Source organism: Schistocerca americana, chromosome 1 (genome assembly GCF_021461395.2).
Source record: "Schistocerca americana isolate TAMUIC-IGC-003095 chromosome 1, iqSchAmer2.1, whole genome shotgun sequence".
NCBI classification, from domain to species: Eukaryota; Metazoa; Arthropoda; class Insecta; order Orthoptera; family Acrididae; genus Schistocerca; species Schistocerca americana.
This window is the reverse complement of record NC_060119.1, coordinates 17,577,807-17,592,209: the sequence shown is the minus strand read 5'-3', so window position 1 is coordinate 17,592,209 and position 14,403 is coordinate 17,577,807. Positions and strand designations below refer to the sequence as shown.

Here is a 14,403-nt window from a genome sequence, read left to right as displayed (position 1 = left end):
CCTTTGCGGCCGCCGAGGGACACGTGACCTGCGGCTAGGTACACACTCCGCCAGCCACAGTGCGGCGTTTCGAGCGGTGTACTTGGCGTCCCCACAAACTTCAGCCAACTCTAATTTTTTTTGAGTTTTTCACCGTGGTCATTTCGTGCTTGTCTGTTAGCACTGACAGCTCTACGCAGAAGCTGCTGTTCTAGGCCGTTAAGGGAAGGGCGTCAGGCACCGCATTTTCCGTGGTGAGAGACAGCGCCCCAAAATTTGGCATTCTAGGCGCAGTTTTGACATTGTCGATATCGGAATGTTAAATTCCGTAACGATTTCCGAAATGGAATGTTCCATGCGTCTAGCTCCAAGTACCGTTCAGCGGTCCAAGTCTATTCCGATCGTTCTGCCAGATATTTCCTACACACTGAATGAACATGATGAATTAAGGCCCCCGTGGCGTCATTCTGTCTGTACAGGGTGTAACAATAAGGTACGGCCAAAATTTCACGAAACGTATCTTCCACCGAAAGAACGAAAATGTGTTATATGGATATTTGTCCCAGAAACGCTTTATTGCCATGTCAGAGTTCATTTTCTGTTTTTCTTCAAAATCACATCAATAATCGTGAAACAACAGAAATAGAACGTACAATGATTGCATGAAACATTTTTACCAATGAAATGTTGAACATACCCTGTTGGTTACCGAGGGTTGGTTACCATATGAAACGGCTTCCTAAATGAAATGTTGAAAATGGCTTCGTTAGCAAGATTACACGCATCAACCCGCCATCTCACAGAATCCTTGATGTGCTGACGCATCCATCGAGAATTGCCTAGTATTTCACAGCCTTCAACAATATGGGCGCAATGACTCTGCACATCCTGTACCCGGCTTCCGTACACAAGTGACTTCAGATGCCGCCACAGATAAGAGTCTGATGTATTTAGACCCATAGAGCGTGTAGGCCAAGGAAAATGGTCCACTTCTACCTATCCACCTCTCATGGAAGCTGTTATATAGAATCCTATGAATGATAGCGCTGAAGTGAGCAGGAGCTGCAAAGCATATGTCTTGTCGCACTCGTAATGGCGTGTGTTGTAGCAGAACAGGTAGGCTGTCCCTAAGAGATCATGGGAAGTCTTTCAGTTGAGGCTAAGTGAAAAGAACATGAGGATGTAATAAGCAGTCACCAACAATGCCGGACCAAACGTTGAAAGAAAGTTTTTCTTAATGATGTGATTCTTCAGGGACGCATGAGCGAATCAAGGATTCAGTGTGATGACGGTTTAATGAATGTATTCATTTAGGAAAGTGTTTCATACTGTTGAAATGCGACAACATGACGTGGGGATCTGAGAGTTGAAGGAGGTATGTAAGCAGACTTCCGGCGTACTGTCGTCGCCGACGACGTCTCCATGAGTTGTGGGATTTGCCCCACGTACGAAACGGCAAGAAATTTAATGCCATTATATTCTGCATAAAACATACCAAACTGTGGAGCACCGACGCTTTAGCAACGTCCTTGCGTTGGGTGTGAATCGCTCACTACGTGGTATTCTCCTTGTCGATGTATATTTTCCTTGTCCTAGGATGGTTCTTACACTCTGTAATCCAGCAACGCTATCAGCGCTTGAGAGTTGAACACTGAAATCACTTGTGCTAAATTCTGGTCCCGCCCTACTCCGTCCTACAGCAAACACACACATTGGTAACTACATGTTCTGCAAAGGAAGGCGCTAGTACGATAGATTTCAGAATACGTGGCAAACAGATATCGAACCAAGTCACAGACATCCTGTTAGGATCATAACATTTATGTATAGTACAGACGAAAGTGTAGCCGTACGACTCGAAATTCACTTCTTACGGTAAAATTGTCAGTGATGTAAGCACAGAGTTGGATGATTTGGCTTGGATGTTGGTGGATGAGCGCTATATTGTTGCTTCCAGCGCCGATGTTATTGCTATCGTGGCAGAAGTTAGGTAGCAGTGCTTGCGTGCAGCTGTCGATTGTTTCAGTTTAGGATCTAGTCATTCCCAATAGCGTCTCGCGAAAAGAACGCCAGCACACTGCAGCCGGCCGCCCTGTGTCGATGTGTGGGTGCTCTGGTCGCGCGTTGGGGGCGTCGGCTGCAGGGAAAATATCTAGCGCTGAGAAGAGTATATATACGGCAGTGCTTGTCTTCGCGCTATATGTACGAATGATATAAAAGGGATGATTTTGTTTGGCGCAGGATAAGAATTGTATGTTTACTACATCAACACGGTACGCGCTGATATATTGCTGGGTTGGAAATCGGTTTTGCGCACTAATATTCGAGGTCCAAGCTCCTGTCCTCAGTGGGAGAGCAGTGTAGTTGAGTAGGAGTCTCTCCGTATTTGACGTTATGCAGGGCACGCAGTGATGTATTGGTGGGTCACAGGTCGGTCTCACATTCTAATATCCGAGCTCCTGCCCTCGTTGGGAGAGCAGTGTAAACAAGTAAGAGTCTATCCGTATTTGACGATATGTATGGTAAATTTAATTGCCAGTGCAATATGGCGATCTGTGTAAAATAACTGCTGAAAGTTTCGTTCGTAGGTAGGAAGAAAAGGTGGATGGTGCTTCGATACCGGTGGCTTCAGTACTTCGGCGGGTAAATTCGCTAAGAGCCAATCATAATGTTCAATTCGTTCACAATCGTTGTGCTGGGATATAGGAGCCTCTACATAGCGGAGGGAGCGTTTGTGTCTTTTGAAAGCAGGAAGGGTAACACGTGATGGACGTGGTACCATGTCAGGTCCACGAGGAAGACTGCATTCGACGTTATTCTGCGCTATTTTCGTAAACAGGTTCTGTTAGCGCAACAGGTTCCGTGCATACAAACTGAGCCATCAAGAAAGTGAGCATTAACTGTTTCTGGTACACTATACAATTTCCGCGAGGTCGACTTGATTCTTATTTTTACATAGTCACGTGACATCAGTATAAGAATGAGAAGCTTGTAGACGTGCTTGCGAGGGTTTGTAGCTCGGCGCGCGCACTTCGCGGCACTGCGCCAGTCACGCTGGGCAGTTAAGCGCTGTTAGACGCATCTCTCATGTTGCGAGAGGAACAATGCACCCTGTGCTATTCTGGGAAGCATTGGAACATCTCTCTCGGTGCTGGGCCATACCACAGCTATGCATCATTGCATATGGGACCAGCGTGACTGCGTCTTGGAGTTCTGTGATGTCAGTTTAACACTCGAAGAATTCTAACTGTGTACACAAAATAGAGCCAACTGTCACCTGCAGTGGTGATGGCTCGTGCTGGCTTGCATCCGACTGTGGCTCACAGCAGCGGCGCCGGCTGCAGCGTCGGGCATCGAGTGGCAGGACGTGTTTTTTACTAGCAATCTTTTGTTTAAGCCATATTCCATCGATTTCACCGACCAGTAGTATGCTGCAAATTAAGAATAACTACCTCGTACATGTGAAGAACACCAATTTAATGAATTTTCATAAATTTTTTATGTCAATGTGGTGTTAGCGGTACAGTGGTTAATGGGAAGGAGTGCGTATGTGCATGACATGGAGCAGAACAGCAGGTTAAGCGCAGAAGACTAGGTTAATTTTCATAATTTTTATGTTAAATGCACTACAAAAGTTTAAGGGTGTGTGTGGCAAAGAAAAATTCACCTGAAATGGCGTTCAAAAGCATGTGAAGTTAGAAAAGTGTACCAGAAAATGGTGGGAGGACATCAATGGCGGTAGAATATTTCAAGAAAATAGGGACGACATGGAAAACCACTTAACAGAACAATAGGTTAAGGGCCAACAAAGGCCCAAAAATTAGGTTAAGACACCCAGAGTACAGTGCCAAACATTAGATTATGTGTCATATTTGGTCCACATAATTACTTCTAACAAGACCCTCGTGTTTCCAGCAGGAAATGGTGAGCAAGAGAAATCCAACACCCATAAACTGATTTTTCTATAAATAAACAATATACCCTTGAATTTCCTGTCATGAGATCCTTCCTTTCCACCAGTTTCCATGTAGCCCACACAATGCCTTCAATCCCCTAAATTGTTTAAATAAACACTATTCCACACAATGTCTAAATTGTTTAAACAATATTCCATACACTACAATCAGATATCCTCCAAATGATCGATCAGCTGAGTCTTTTTCCCGCCATTTCCTAGGAAGAGGTGGCGATCGGATTTTCTTAGGTTAGTAGAGGTTGCATTGACCTGACGGAATTTGAACTTCCCCTCAGGGGGTTGTGAGACATTCTCACCAGAGAGGTTAATTAATTGATCAATTTAATTAAGTAGTCAATGTGACATAAATCATCTTCCCACTATTTTCTTAGGTTAGTAGAGGTTGCATTGTCATGACGGAATTTGAACTTCTGATCTGGGGAGTATGGCAGGGGGGCGTAGCACTTTCCCACCAGAGAGGTTAACTAATTGATCAATTTAATTAAGTAATAAAATTGATAAGAGTGAGAGGGGGCCTAGTCCAATAACTCAGACTCGAAAGTGTACACGTAGCAGCGATGGGGAGGAGGAGGGGGCGGTGGGGCGATGGACAATAGGTTAAGTGCCTGTCAATGAAAGGAGAACAATAGGTTCGCCCTTGATGTAGGCAACCCGCACTAACAAAGTGGCCCAGCACCCCCCTTGCCCCCCTACTTCGGGTGCCAGTGGGTGGCCTTAGCTAGCGTAGAACTGGCGCTGGAATCGTGGAATCGGATGACCAGTGAGTGACGATAGCTCGAGTAGACTGGCAGTGGAGTCGGGTGGACAGGCGGCAGCCTTAGCTCGAATAGAACCGGCACTGGAGTCGTGTGACAGCAGATCGGGCAGAACTGGCGCCGGAGTCTGGCAGCGAGCATTTGGCCGTAGGTCGGCCAGAACTGACACTGCCAGTCGCCGTAGCTCGGGCACAACTGCCACCGGAGACGCGCGGCTGGGGAGTGGCCGCAGCTCGGTAGAACTGGCGCTGCTGTCGGGTGGACTCGCTGGTGCAGTAGCTCGCAGTTCCCACCTTTGTTACGAGATGTCACTCCAAACGCCAGTCAAATACGGAGCTAGTAATATTCGTCCCTGCCGAAAATTCTCAGAGATTATAGACTAAATTGTTTGCACCAAGTGTAAGTGATGATATTCAGTTACCTAACGCCATTCTCTGAGTTTTAATCTTAACCTTTCGCAGTGGCCCATAAACAAAATTATCGCTGTGCCAGACCAATACAGAGGGTACAGATACTTGGTGCCACCTGTGCGAAGATGGGGCGGGTCACCAGTACAAATATAATTGGGTGCGCCTCTCACAGGGCCAGTCTAGGAAAGAGTGTGACCGGCGTTGTTTTCGAACAGCTTGTGGATCTTTCAAACTGCTGTCTGTCAAGATTCTTTCGTGCATCGGATGTACAGGCCTTTCTTCTGCCCAGCAAAACAGTGGACTAGCTGGTGCGGCGTTACTGCCTCGACACGAGACTGCAGCGCGGCGACTTCTGTTGCAGATGTCGGACCTGCCCGTGGAGAGCGCCGACAACGGGGACGTGGCCTCCGTGATGGACAGCCTGCACAAGAAGGCCCTCGTCCGCCCCCAGGCGGCCGCCGTCACGCAGGTAAGGCTTTCGTTCAACTGCTGAAACGATTTGCACAGCTCTGGGCTTCCAGCCGTTTTTCTTGCACACTGCGGCTGGCGAGCTGTCTCCCTGTCGTGGTCAGTGAAGATTTCGCTGCTCGCTGTTTGCTCTCCATCCAAACTGTCAACGGAACACTCTTCGCCGCACTGCTGAGGGTTTCCTGGCACAGTCGAAGAATGAAACAGTCTCACATGGACTTAAGAGGCTAACCTAAAGAACGTGACGCAAGAAACGTCTCAATTCGGCCCCTGCACCACGACGCTAGGTGTGTCTAATAAATGAGGAGGTCCAAATTGGCTCGGTGTATAATTTAACTGACAGGGACAGAGTGTTTATAAGAGAGGCGTCGCATCCGGCATTCTATTTGCTTGTATGACGTCGCAAACGTATTAGTCCTCTGCCCGCAGTCGGCGTTTTTTGGCGAAGGACGTTTCTTGCGACAGTTTGGCATAGCCTTGTGGTTTAAGTACGACGGCATTTAATTATTCTACGGCGCTGGTAAACAGTGACTGTGGCTACCCGCAGACCGAGACCGGGACCTGACCGAGACAGCTAGGCAGGTTGTCCAAGTGTCGTGCAAAGAAAGCTGTACCTTTACCACTGATGTGGTTAGCTGTAGCTCAACGGTACGTGATTGCAAATACTTCCGTAATCTGCGCTGTTTGTCTCTGTATTCAAGACTGTTTAATGTGGCGTTATACCCGTACCTGCTCTCCGATACTTCCTATGCACGTCTTAACATCTCACCAGATGCTGGGGTTCTTCGCACAGTTCTGCTGATTAACAATAATAGCCCGATTTTAATTATATTTACTGTTTTACGCGGAACCTAACATCTAGTGAACTTAACGCAGTGGATAATGCTAGCTGCACCACGAACCAACAAATTCAGTTTCCTTTTGCCTGATCGTGACCAAATGGAATGTTTAATCCTTCCTTCTGCATTTTTTTTTATATTTCAAATCATTCTTTGGAATGGAATTCACCACAATCTTCACCTAGTAGGGAAAGGACTGGTGATCTGGTTATATTGTCCTCAATATGTGGTTTTTAAAAATTATCCACATTTATTGATCTAGAGCACTACCTTCAACATTAGATGATGTAAATATGACATTGATTCTAAGAATAGTAATCACGTTTGGACTAATAGCTGTAGTTGAGTTTTATGTTCGACTAATAGTAATGAATTTTACGTTATTTGGTCTCTTACATACAGAAATGGAACTTCCGTCACGCTGTGTGAAAGAGGGATGGATTAAATCGATTGTTGTTCCACGTAGATCCATACAACATCATAATCACACAAAACAAGTAAAATGTGCAGCTAGGAGATAGATTCTGCGCATAGCAGGTATTGAGACTAATTGCGCCAGCTTGCACTGTAGGCAAGCGAAACAAAACAGATTGCAGAGGGGGTTTGTGCACAAATTACGTTACGCACTGTCAGAGCTGTGATTGTATCTGATGCCGTTCAGGAAAGCAAATTCGTGTGAATGGACTCAACAGATAAAACCTAGGCGGCCGAGGTGGCCGAGCGGTTCTAGGCGCTTCAGTCTCGAACCGCGTGACCGCTACGGTCGCAGATTGGACTCCTGCCTCGGGCGTGGATGTGTGTGATGTCCTTAGGCTAGTTATGTTTAAGTAGTTCTAAGTTCTACGGAACTGATGACCTCAGATGTTAAGTCCCATAGTGCTCAGAGCCATGTGAACCATTAGATAAAACCTACCGCGAAGAAGAATTTGAGATAAATTAATGAAAATAGCTTTTAAGGGTTACTATTGCACACTAAGGGAAAATAAAATGCATGCAAGGACAGAGAGTAACGAATTCACAATGGCGGGAACGCGTGGGGTCCGTTAGGATCAAACAATGGTTCAAATGGCTCTGAGCACTATGGGACTTAACATCTGAGGTCATCAGTCCCGTAGAACTTAGAACTACTTAAACCTAACTAACCTGAGGAAATCACACACAATCATGCCCGAGGCAGGATTCGAACCTGAGACCGTAGCGGTCGCAAGGTTCCAGACTGAAGCGCCTAGAACCGCTCGGCTGCACCGGCCGGCGGTGCGTTAGGATTCGCAAATGCAATTCACCGAAAATTTCTAAATTATTAGGAAAGGCATCAAGATTATTATATGGTACTGCAGGAAATTAAATAACATCTGAATCACTATCAAATTTATGTACCACGTGAACTACTACTACTGCACATGTGGGTAAACTTCACTCACAAAGAACAAGTTAAAATCGAACAAAAATTCTGAATAAAGGGGACATCAAACTTCATAGAATCACTTTTGGAAAACATTAATGCACTTTAGCATACTCCGATACCTCACCTGGGAGCAGAACAGATTCCACGCACCTACGTGGCGAGCGCAATAGGTGCATTACAAATCACAAAGAAAACTGCCTACAGTTTGTAAAATAACTGAGTGAAAATACTATGGTCCGGCTTTTGTTCTCTGTGGCAAGCTTTTAATATGCTTAAAAACACGCAAAACCTTAACTTTTTAGTTGTGAATCTACGCTCACAGAAGTGGCACGAACGTGTGCTCGTGACCACATCACAAAGAAAATTGGTATGAAAGTTAACTTTATCCCACAAAACTGTACTAACTAAGCAGTGACTCGAAACATTCCCTCAAATTTACTCACTGTTACTCTGCAAACAACGTGCATAGCTGATGGCCAACACTCACACTTAATGTACATGACCATAGTATACCAACTACGTTATAACAAGAAAATTATGATGATTAAATCGTTTTCTGACTGGAAACGACCCATTTCGAACGCTTCATCCAACATCAGCAACGTCCACCCCTCACGCCAGCCGTCCAGCGGTGCACCAGCATGACGGACTTACGGAGACGCCTCCTTGTTCAAACCGCCTGGCGGTGAACCTTGTAATCTTACCCTCCCACACATCACTGTTAAAATTCTCTTAGTCTCGTCATTATTTTCAAACGCATTGAGAGGCATAAGATATACAAAAGAAAAGCTTTTTACTTATCTTCATTTTCTCATCTTGTTGTTGGCTCCAAGTCTTGCTCAAATTTTTATTTATAACGCTGTGGATTCCTGATGACTAAATAACTGATGAAGATTTGCCTGTATTGTTCCTGAATTTTATTCTTTGACACATTTTTCAACAGCACACCGTCTTAACAACTTCCACTTCTATCACACCACAAATTACATTAGTAGTGACACAATCAAAAACACGTCTGATTCCATTAAAGGCATGCCCACTACTACTTACATTCTGCAGTGCTCAACAATATTCTAAAGAAGTTACAAAGCATAAGAGCTTACAAACTTTCTTGACTAAAGTAGAATCATTACTCCATTATATCATTATCTTCTAAATGAATCCAGAAATAAATATAATAATTCGCGTTAGATTGTGCATTTAATAATATGAATTTTAAGTATGCCAGATATTTTCGTAATTTCAAATATTTTTAAAAGAAGAGTAATGTTAAGGGTACATACAGAGTGTAACAAATTAGTGTCTTTTTACACATTTTAGTTTGACATTTAATACATCGTACACAAAATCAAATTAAAGTCTTTCACTGAAACAGCCGATAATGTTCAGCTATACCAGATTCGGGATTAATCCTGGTATCGGCTGCTTCTATAAAAGAAGGTTATGTTAGAAAAAGGGTGTCCCATTACAACCTCTCTTATTGGTTGTTGCCGCCTGACACGCACTACTCTCGACTCTGTCGATCGCTTCTGAAACTTACAGGCGATGTCTTTGCTTTGCCTTTCCACAAGTTATACTTTGTCCAAGCCCGCTACAGTCTGCCTTTGGCTGGTCCGCCACCTTTGTACAGCCCATCACCACCAAACGTCAGGCAGTCACACACTAGTGGAATGATGTAGATAGGAATTCAGAAGTCTGACACGGAAAAGTAAAACGAAGGTAGATCCACTCTTATACCTATAGGGAATATTTTATGATCATAAGAATGAAAAAATTTTGTTATGCCAGTAAGTACCATGTTAATAGTAGTACGCAAACTGTTTAAATGGAGCGTACTAGCAGTACGGCTTCAATGTCGCTACAGTAATTCCCCTTCAGACCCAGAAACGTGAAAATAACAGCTCCACCGAGTAAGCCAGATAGATCATAACAACTAAATTGTTTGCGACCACATTAATTCCCAATTTTCAGAGATAGCGGTGCAGGAAACAACTTTGAATCACGCACATGCACTTACATACATACATACACCACATTTACGTGCACCATTCAAAATCTCACAGCTTACCGTACACACAGTAGTGTATTTACAAGTAGTAGAACAGTGAGATTGTGCGTAAGATTTTAATACTGTGAGATCTTAATGTGAGCATGAATAACTCGGTACCATCTCGAAGGTAATTTTTTCCCCTCGACGATGTCATCTTGCTTTCGCCCGTAAATGTTTTCACTATTGAAATTTTGGTATTAAGCTGTTTTCAAGTGTCTACGAAACATAATACAACGTTAAAGAGGACTATGTAAAGTGGAATTAACATTACGTACAACCAATTTTGTAGTTTGTTGACATCATATACTTACAAGATTTTGACACATAGGTTTACATTACGCAGAGATAAAATGTAATATGCGCATGATAGAACAACAAGTCAGTGATGCTAGTCAATAATCCATTTTATGTTCAAAATGGTTCAAATGGCTCTGAGCACCATGGGACTTAACTCAAAAAATGGCTCTGAGCACTATGGGACTTAACTTCTGAGGTCATCAGTCCCCTAGAACGTAGAGCGACTTAAACCTAACTAATCTAAGGACATCACACACATCCATGCCCGAGGCAGGATTCGAACCTGCGACCGTAGCGGTCAGCGGTCGCGCGGTTCCAGACTGTAGTGCCTAGAACCGCTCGGCCACTCCGGCTGGCTCCATTTTATGTACTGCAATTTTCAGTGTTTACATACATGGTGAGTCACCTAAAACTTGCAACGCAAACACTGTGGAGACGGCAAGTGCTACTCATCTGTGATTTTCACAGAATGGACTGGTAGTCAGAAGCTCGTAACGTTAGCCAATCACGTCTTTTTTTTTTTTTTTTTAATGGAACAATACCTGTTGACATTAACAAACTAAGCGTAGGGCAAATTAGAATGTGAATGGTGTTAGTTGCAGCATTCTAGTGCGAGTCGTTTGCGACGTATCGTAATTTGAAAAGTTCCCACATGGACACACGTGTAGTTCCTGTAGCAGCACAAACTAGAGGACAACACGTGTGTATACACTGGTCATGTGGGTTCTGACCAGCGTCGAGACAGTTGACCATCACAGGTTGTGTTCAAAATGACCACCAGCAGCGCCAACACCCGCTTCCAGTCCGGTGTGGAACGACTGCTGCACATTTCAGCGGAGATGTCCGAGCGGGCTAAGTAATACATCGTTGCGTATCTTCTGGTATAGTTGGTATCATCTTGTAGACAGCGTCTTTTACGTTTCCCCACAGTGAAAAGTCTATAGGCGACATATGCAGGAAACAGGCCGGCCAAGATAGAGGTCCTCTGCGTCCAATCCAACGATTTGGAAACGGTTCGTGCACCATGGTTGAATGGCCACCGTGCTGGTACCACGGTTCTCCTAGTCTGCAGTGAAACGTCTTCCAGCATCCGTGGAAGATGGCCTATTAGGAGGCTGCGACACATGTGCGCGTTCCTTCACACCTGTGAAGGAAGTGAGGAAGATTGAGTTTAACGTCCAGTCGACATTGTGGTCATTACAGAGGGAGCACAAGCTCATGTTGTGTCAAGGATGGGAAAGAAAATCGGCCGTAACATTTCAAATGAACCGTCCCGGCATTTGATGGAGTGATTTAGGGAAATCACGGGAAACCTAACCTGCATAACCGGACGCCGGTTTCAACCGTCGTCCTCCCGAATACGAATCCAGTCAAAGCATTTGCTATATATTCCTCTGACCCCTCAACTGCGTGTAGTGGTAAGGTGTGAGTCATACGTCTTAGTTTTGCCCAGTTGGCCTTATGTGCTGTGTAGTGGTGTGTAGCTGTGTGTCTGTGTTCACGATAACAGCGTCGCCGCCGCTGTGAGAAGCGCCATCCGTGACCTCGCAGCCCGTCATAAGTGGCGGTGCATCTGCATTTGCAGTTGTTTGTCAATCCTGCTGCTGGCTCCCGGCGGCGCTGTGTATGTGGGCGGCCGATTCGGACTGTCGGCGATGTAGAGGTTGCGTTCACTTAACTGCTCGTGGACTTGGTGCCCCTGGTCGTCCGTTGTGTCAGCATGGCATATAGTCGACCTAGCATGTATGCCTGCAGCTATTAATAAGTTTCTGTTACTGGCGTATCCGACAACGTCTCTCATGTAACTGAGATATGGCTCAATGTCGTGCGAGTGCCGCCCGTATAACGACACAATAATCTTCTCCTTGCCTCCGTGCACTATTTCCACTGTTGCGAGGTGTTCGTTACATCGGTGAGCTATCTGTGTAACTGTAACGTTTCGATTGGTGACAACGATCGCACTCTTAGCATTGCATGTACCTGTTACGATGGTTTGCCTGTGGCCGAAACCTGTTAGTTTGCCGTTCCTGGTGTGGGGTTCCTGCAAGCAGACCTCCTCTGAGTGCACTCTGCCCACTGGTGTAGATAGCTCCATGCCAACTAGTGTCTATTTTCATAGATGTCGGCTGGATACAAAACATTTAGATCCCTATTGATTGTGATCGAAGTATACTCGTCCGCGGGCCCTCGCAAGGTCTTTGTACACATTTTATAGACTGTACAGCAAAACTTTGACTATCAGCTCGGTCGTCGGATAGCAGATTGTGGCACCTTTCGAGTTGCCAATTCTAGTCGCAAGTAACGAAGTTGTTTGGGAGGTGCGTCTGTTTTCTAGCCTCAAAAGGTGTATTTTTCTTCCAGCTTTAAAATGTCGTCTGTTCCCAAAGATCCGTGTTGTGTGGGTCTGATGATTCTCTCGCTGTCTGCTCGGGCTGCAAGTGTGTTGTGGGTGTCTGTATTTCCCGTTTTGTGTCGTGTCCTTGTTTTACGTTCGAGCTTACGTGGTAGAAATTGTGTTGGGTTGTCTGTTTGTTTGTGTGCTTTTGGAATCGTCAAGTTTTCACTTTTTCCCTTCCATGCTGTTCATCATCATGCCTTGTGATACTGTGTACTGTGTTATTCGTGTTTCTGAACACCCCCCCCCCCCCCCCCCCGAGGTGAACGTCACTGGTTTGATGTGGGTTTCACACTTTTCGGTGTTGTAGGCCCTGTTGTGTTTCGGTGTGTCATGTTTGTGTTCTGTCACGGTGCTTTTTCCTATGTCTGTGTGTTGGGTGTATCCTTGGGTGTCTGCACATGTTTCAGGAGCTGGATAGTTGTTGGTGCACATGTCATCATTAATTTCCTATTGTTCTTGTTTGTGATGTCTACGCTTTACACGATCATTACTAACTAATTCTATTTCTAATTCTTCTATTCTTAACAAAAAAATGGCTCTGAGCACTATGGGACTTAACATCTGAGGTCATCAGTCCCCTAGAACTTAGAACTACTTAAACCTAACTAACCTAAGGACATCACACAACACCCAGTCATCACGAGTCAGAGAAATATTCTTAACAGAAAGCATGTCTCAATGGTAGCCCATTGGTACATTTCACGTTTTAGGTGCCTGGGTACCTCATAGTCCTCGGCACCTTGCATGCGCAGTAGATCGATGTGTTCCGTTGTCTGTGAGTAATGGCACTGAACCGCTTTGTTGGCAACCAAAGACGGGTGGGTGGATTTCAGTGTTGTCGGACGTCTCCGGGAGAAAGCCCGCCTGTTGCAGCCATGCAGTTGCGCGGCGCCCTGACCTCGTCCTGGTAGCTGGAGACTTGTGTTTCCGGCGCTGAATGTCTTCGTATGCGCGTAATGGAGGTCCTCATGACATGCCGTGGTCTTAGTAGACACACTTTTGATAATTGTAGTCTGTGTCTGCGATCAGTTTTTCAAGTAACTGTTTGTACGTGAGGCATTCCGGACCACCTGATTTGTTGCAACTACGGTTTCAGGACATACATGGTACGGAACCAACCGCCTTTTCGGGAAAATCGGTTTGGATGTGTCCCGGTTCGGCACATTTGTAGCAGACGGCTCCGTCTCGCCTGTAGCGCTTAACTGGGTATGATTAGTCATAGAATGTGTAGCATTTCTGCATCCTTACGAAGCGCCTCGAAATGTATGTATATCCGTTCTCTTTACATAAGGACATACCATTTTAGAGGACTAACCTCAATAAGGTTGTTCATCGTACGCTTGAGTTTCTGTCCCGTTTCAAACTTCAGCTTCACTTCTTCGTTAAACATTTCTCTGGTGACGTCCTCACTGAGGTTAATCTCATACAGCCCCACCATAAAATTCTTGTTCGAAATATACGTGGGGACGTTTTATGTGGTCATTACCGGTCTGTTTTTACGGGCCTCTTCGGGTTTAATGTCCTTCAGCTGCGATGTTTCCTCTACGATTTTCATGGCATCCGTCTTCGTCTCGGTTTCGATAATCATTGTGTTGCCGGCAGGTGTGGCCGTGCGGTTCTAGGCGCTTTAGTCTGGAACCGCGTGACCGCTACGGTCGCAGGTTCGAATCCTGCCTCGGGCATGGATGTGTGTGATGTCCTTAGGTTAGTTAGGTTTAATTAGTTCTAAGTTCTATGCGACTGATGACCTCAGAAGTTAAGTAGCATAGTGTTCAGAGCCATTTTTGAACGAATCATTGTGTTTGTTGTTGACGTGATCCCGCTTA

The 14,403-nt window shown here is 45.2% G+C and overlaps 1 protein-coding gene across 7 annotated transcripts in view; it reads left to right on the top strand.

Moving 5' to 3' along the window:
* The window catches only part of LOC124545731 (NAD(+) hydrolase sarm1), an 875,530-nt gene that overhangs the window by 702,302 nt on the left and 158,825 nt on the right, over nucleotides 1-14,403 (top strand). For 6 of the 7 annotated variants that reach the window (XM_047124683.1, XM_047124676.1, XM_047124697.1 and 3 more), the window contains one exon: nucleotides 5,482-5,589. The exons of the other annotated variant lie outside the window; for it this stretch is intronic. In XM_047124683.1, the coding sequence (XP_046980639.1) occupies nucleotides 5,482-5,589 (108 nt within the window). The remainder of the gene's footprint in view (nucleotides 1-5,481; nucleotides 5,590-14,403) is intronic. 7 annotated transcript variants of the gene reach the window in all.